The sequence below is a fragment of the Pieris brassicae genome, chromosome 4 (genome assembly GCF_905147105.1).
Source record: "Pieris brassicae chromosome 4, ilPieBrab1.1, whole genome shotgun sequence".
Classification (NCBI taxonomy): domain Eukaryota; kingdom Metazoa; phylum Arthropoda; class Insecta; order Lepidoptera; family Pieridae; genus Pieris; species Pieris brassicae.
The window spans coordinates 757,889-763,888 of NC_059668.1; the positions used below are offsets into that span (position 1 = coordinate 757,889).

General features: G+C 33.9%; 1 protein-coding gene across 4 annotated transcripts in view; it reads right to left on the bottom strand.

Moving 5' to 3' along the window:
* Positions 1-4,818, bottom strand: part of LOC123708085 (protogenin B-like) — an 83,860-nt gene extending 79,042 nt beyond the window's left edge. For all 4 annotated transcript variants that reach the window (XR_006753570.1, XM_045658580.1, XM_045658582.1 and 1 more), the window contains exon 1: positions 4,691-4,818. Coding sequence is in view for 3 of the 4 variants with exons in the window: in XM_045658580.1 (XP_045514536.1) it covers positions 4,691-4,748 (58 nt within the window). In the remaining variant the exon portion in view is untranslated. The remainder of the gene's footprint in view (positions 1-4,690) is intronic.
* Between the last annotated feature and the right edge of the window lie 1,182 nt (positions 4,819-6,000).

Below are 6,000 nucleotides of genomic sequence, written 5' to 3' on the forward strand. Positions count from 1 at the left end.
ACAAAATATTTTAAAACATCGAATATACTACGAATCATTGACATCTAATAAACGCGTCAAGCGCACATACAAATAGTAAATTACGCACACATGCGTTTGCTAGTTTTTATGCGAAAATCGCAAGGCAGACAAGTCGGAACCAAGGATTTCATTGCAGACTGTTCAATTAGGCTATACTGATACTAAATCCTACTACGTTAGATTATATATTTGAATAATTGTATGTTGATACGCGTTCGACAACTTACCTAGCGTTGCTTTTTATTTGTTTAAACTGTTTAAGCCCGTAGTCGTAGTCGTCTATTATTTGTAATTGTATTAAATTTTAAATTGGGGAGCCGACTAAATATGAAATAATCTATTTTGTAAACCACAATCGTTTTTAAGTACTACTGATTTATTATATACATATATAGATTAACTTGTACATGCTTTTCAAATACATAGTACCAATATACTATGACTCAACTCCATTATCAAATTCTAGCCATAAATCATGAATATACAAATGAAATTTTAGTCTCATTTTTTCAAATTGCGAAAATACATATATGTAAATAAAATAAATCAATAGCACTACAACCCTTTTAGGTCTCGGCCTCAGATTTGTGTCTGTTTCATGATCATTTGTCTATCTAAAAGGCAAGTAGGTGATCAGCCTTCTGTGCCTGACGCACGCCGTCGACTTTTGGGTCTAAGGCAAGCCGGTTTCCTCGCGATGTTTTCCTTCACCGTTCGAGCTAATGTTAAATGCGCACATAGAAAGAAAATCCATTGGTGCACAGCCGGGGATCGAACCTACGACCTCAGGGATGAGAGTCGCACACTGGAGCATGTGACACTTAAAATTTTAGATCGATATTATTGGAAAATAAGAATTAGTACACCGATACAAAACAGCTACAAAACGTAACGCAAATGTAAACACAAGTTCGTTTCTAATATCTTGGCTGCGACAACTTGCCCAACGAGACATTGGTCTCTATACCGTACATTATAAAGTTCAAATTTCCGTGTAAGCATTTACGAGTCGTTGGACCGAGCCGTTCGCGAAAATGAACTTTATATAAGAGAATCGAGCAAGCAATAAATTCGGACAGTGTGAGCCCCTGACCTTGTACTTCCCCGCGGGCCTCTCTCTAGATCCCTACAATTCAGGGCTTCGAACCGGTTTCAATATAAAACGGTTTTGTACCGGTAAAATCCCATAGGACATTTCAACTTAAGCTAATTTACATTAAAAAAATTGCCATGTCGCGTTTCGATAAAAATCGGGTCTAAATTCTCTTATAGAAAAATTCAATTTCGATATGTATAACCATTTACTATTTAAAGATTTTTTTTAATAAATAAAAATACTGAGTTATTAAGCGCAATAAAATGTGGATTATTTAGTCATAATTCGTGTAAATAACGTAATTATAAAAACTTACATCCCATTTCCGCTCCAAAACACGTGTTAAATTGTTGCCACTCCAACAATTTTATATTTACTTATTTATTTACCAATTCGACTATGCCTCGTTCTTCAATCAACTGTTTGAAGTAAGAACTATTTTCAAAGAGCGGCTGCGGTCATTCAATACTGACTGTTACGGCATATCTTTTTTCAAAACAATGATAATCGCTCACCTTCGAGAGAAGATGGCGCTTTAAGAAGATTTCTTTTTTCGTGGAAAAATGCGTTAAGCATACCCATCCTTTCTGCGAGGAAGACTGCCTTTTGGTGGAGGATACAACAAAGCACTACCAAAAACTTCCCTTGGCGGGGTGTGGTAACAGTAGAGCCTTGTCCTTATATGGTCCAACTCTATGTACTTAGTGAAAGAAGCAAACGTTACATTTATTATATATTTTTAATGAGACGATTAACTTCCTAATGTAAAACGAAAAACAAGTAGCAAAAATCTAATTCTTTGTCCCGTATGATATATGATACCGCTTCGTTAATTGTCTAATTAATTGTTTAAATAATTCATTATGCAATTATGTAACTTAACAAATTCTTTAACTGAAGAAATTGAATGTTTCATACATGTAAATTAGCCAATTATTTCAAAAATCTCAAGAATATTCAAGTTTATAATGAACACGATTTCACAAAGAAATATTTAAATATGTATTTATAATTAAATATAATGATAATGATAAAAATACAATATAATTAAGAATGGCATTCATAAAGTATGAATATTTTTCAGTACGTAGTTTTATTTATACGTTAGCTATTAGAATCTGTGCGGTTTTTATATAATTTTTTTTAGAAAATGTACTTTCTTGCACATAAATTATTTATTCATTTTAATACATAAATAAAATCAGTTTCAGTAACGAGACTTTGAATAATATACGAAAACAAACTTGACTTTTGACAATTGTATAGTACCGTTTTTAGTTCCACTTGCATCAGTGCTTATTTATAGTGCTATTACGAAACATAATGTCAAAATCTCCCCATTTTATTATGTTTATGACACAAGTATATAAAGAAACTAATCTTAAATGAAATATATAATAGAAATCTAGGCATCAATATATGATATATACTGATAACAAGTTAGTAACATAATATTTATTTGTATATGTGAAATAAATCAGTGGTGCTACAACCTTTTTTAGGTCTGGGACTCAGATTTCTGCATCTGTTTAATGATCATCTGTGACATATGACACACGCAGGTCTAAGGCAAGCCGGTTTCGCGATCTTTTCTTTCACCGTTCGTGCAAATGTTAAATGCGCACATAGAATAGGTGTATAGGCATCGAACCTACGACCTCAGGGATGAGAGTCGCACGTTGAAGCCACTAGGCCAACACTGCTGTAAATATTTATAGATAAAGTTATAAATAATGGAGGAGGAAAATATATTTAAAGCTTTTTGCACATGTTTTTGTCAAGTTGTGAATCTTTTGAAGTGAACCTAATGGATTTGCACTGACTCAACCAATTTATTAAATTTACGAGTTTATTCACGTATTTTAAAACAACACTTGTAAATGATATCATGGAATCTCGGCTTAATTGTCTTAATTAATAATCTGTTGTGTTATTTCGTATCACTTATAATTTATATGCTCTAATCTGTGCCGAGACTCAGTATGCAATGTGAAACAGAGAAATATAATCTTTGGTTTACAATTGATTAAGACATAGTTGCGTTTTATTTCTTGTTAAATTCTCTGTGGATTTCTAAATAATATTCTAGTCGTCGCGTTGAAGTGCGTTGTCGGCTTTATAATAATTGGTACGCTCTTCACTGTAATATATGTATAGACAAAACCCTGAAACTTTAGGCTAATGTTATAGACAAAACGTGACACATACCTATGTGATAAAATATATTATTTATGACCGTAATGAGTAAGCGAATTGTCTTTGGCAACGTTACATCACTATCATTTGAATGAGATTCATTGGCGGGGTGCCTAAAGCAGCAAAATTGGGACCATAGGGGAAGACGGCCCAATTCCCTGTTAATCACAATACAAATGATTTACGATAAATCGACGATCATATTACTGTTTCATTGCGGTATAAATGATTAAGCGAAATAGACATATGTGAATTTGCTGCCAATTATTTCCGAAGTAAAATTTAACAAATTACAATGATATGTCATTTTTATAACACTAAATATATAATCAGAAATACGGTATTTTAAACAGCACTGCAAATATAATATGTTTAAGGACATTCCGATTTTATAACTATAACAATATAAAGGTAAATCTTGTAAGTTATTTATTGTAAGGGATAAAAATTGTCATGAATTGCCGTTTATTAAAAATGTAAAATGTTTAACCTTTCAATCAAAATATGTGGTTTATTAGAGTTAGTTTAGTTATATTACGTAGGCATGTGTATATGTGTGTATGTAGCTAATATTCTATTTGAATAATAAATAATTAATATGTATTTCCTTCCAACTGTTATCAAATATGCGTTTCAACTATGACCTAACCTTTGGGAATAAGACCCTAATCCCATTACGTAAACTATAACCTTGAACTCTACATAGCGCACAAAACTAGTGTTATGTTAGTTGAAGATCAATAGCTAATAACTTCTTGAACGTACATTTATGCTCCAAAGATAAAATTCTTGGTAAATTAACAATTAGTTCAGGCGATTAGAAGCAAGAATTCAAGTAAAAATGCAAAGAGCCTTACCGTTACGAATTGTGTAATAGTCTGGGAACGTTTTTATTCAAGTTTTTTTTCCATATCGAGTTCTATAGACGGAAAAACATATGTCCTATACGACGTATCTATATATATTTTATAGTATTCTCAAGACACAACGAACGAGTAACCGCCGTGTGCCGCGGCGATTCAAGGACACCCTAATTCATGTTTTGATTGCTTAACATTTTAATTTAAATACGTAGCTAAGAATAAACTCAACTAATAGAATATTTATGTTTATCGAATGTTGGCTTTCTAAACAGAATCCTGTTAGACTTCATGATCCCTCGGACGATGAAGAGCGGCAGCTACCCTTACAACTAGACTTACTTGGTTGTTTAGAGCAGAATATAGTTATAGAGAGCAGGTAGAGGCTTTTTACCAAGCCGGTATTTGACCTGAAGACGCAAACAAGCGGGGCGCATGCGTGCGGCGCCGTAAACACTCGCTCCTCCGGCCGGGCGGCACCACGTGCTAAACGCAATAACAACAAAACACAACGCACCGTCGACAGCAGCCGCGAGCACTCCCAGCAACAACACTTGAAGTAATATCAGCGCCATAAAAATAAAATCATTTGCACAACACACGATAACATTAATGCGGGCTGCGGAAACACGAACAGCGCAGCCCGCTGCCAGCGGCGCACTGACGCGAACTTGTTCGGAATAGGCACGTGCCGAGGACGATTCTATCGAGTATCGACTTGACATCGACTATCGATGTTAACAGAGCTTAACATGATTCATTCTCATTATTGTAGGAGTATTTACGGAAAACCTTTCGATGTATATTATATCTAGCCAACACAAAATATTAGTGCCCGATGTCATGAAAGTCTTGTTCTAAAGATTGTTAGTCAATGTTTGCTTGTTCCATAGTATACAATTTTGCTTAGGTTAATAATTGACAAAAAAAATTGATTTAATACTTACACTGAAATCTTACAAGCAACTTATAATTATTAAATTTTAATTTACGTACTCAGTTGTATTTATTGTTTGAGTTATTAGACATTTGCTATAAAAACAGCTGATATTGACATACAATAAGAAAATATTTAATTTTCACACGATTTAAATACTCAGCACACATCACTACACATATTGGCATGCTCGCCCCGCCCCGCGCCCCTCTTACAATCCTGTCCATTCAACGCGTTTTCTGTCATAAGCGAATCGATAATCGCATCATACTTCCGCTTACTAGTACGCGCGTTGCATCCAAACTATGTCACCAGTTACATTGACACTTTGTCCAATAAATCACCCTGTTGTTACAATAAAGGAACGTTGGATGATGTAGAAAAGTATTACAAGTTTTTTATATTGAGTGGATTCCATTTTACATCCTCATAATGCATGCGGGTGTTGTAGCGGAAAATTCTAGCCGGAATGGGCGTTTTGGTATTAACAACATCGATGCATGCGTACATGCCTAGCGATTTAAACTAAAACACAAAATTTTTATTAATTTAAACTTTTATGTGCAATTTTTATAATTATTCAATGTAATAGGAGAGCCTACATATTTCTTGTACAAGATTACATTATATAACTGCGTAGAAAATTTAGGAAAATTTAATTTAATATTTCTCACTTGTTTTAAATTTTTATTAACTAAAATGTGGTCAATTGTCATTTTCTAGTGAGTATATGTAACTTCTGCTTTTGTTTTAACGTGTAGCCAATTAGCGGTGTAAATAATGGCAACAAAATAGGCGTGAAACCTTTTTTGTAAAACCACAACATATCAAGTAACATTCAGCAACGCAAGGTGCGTAAGGGTAGGTCAGTGAGACTTGCACAGAACGCA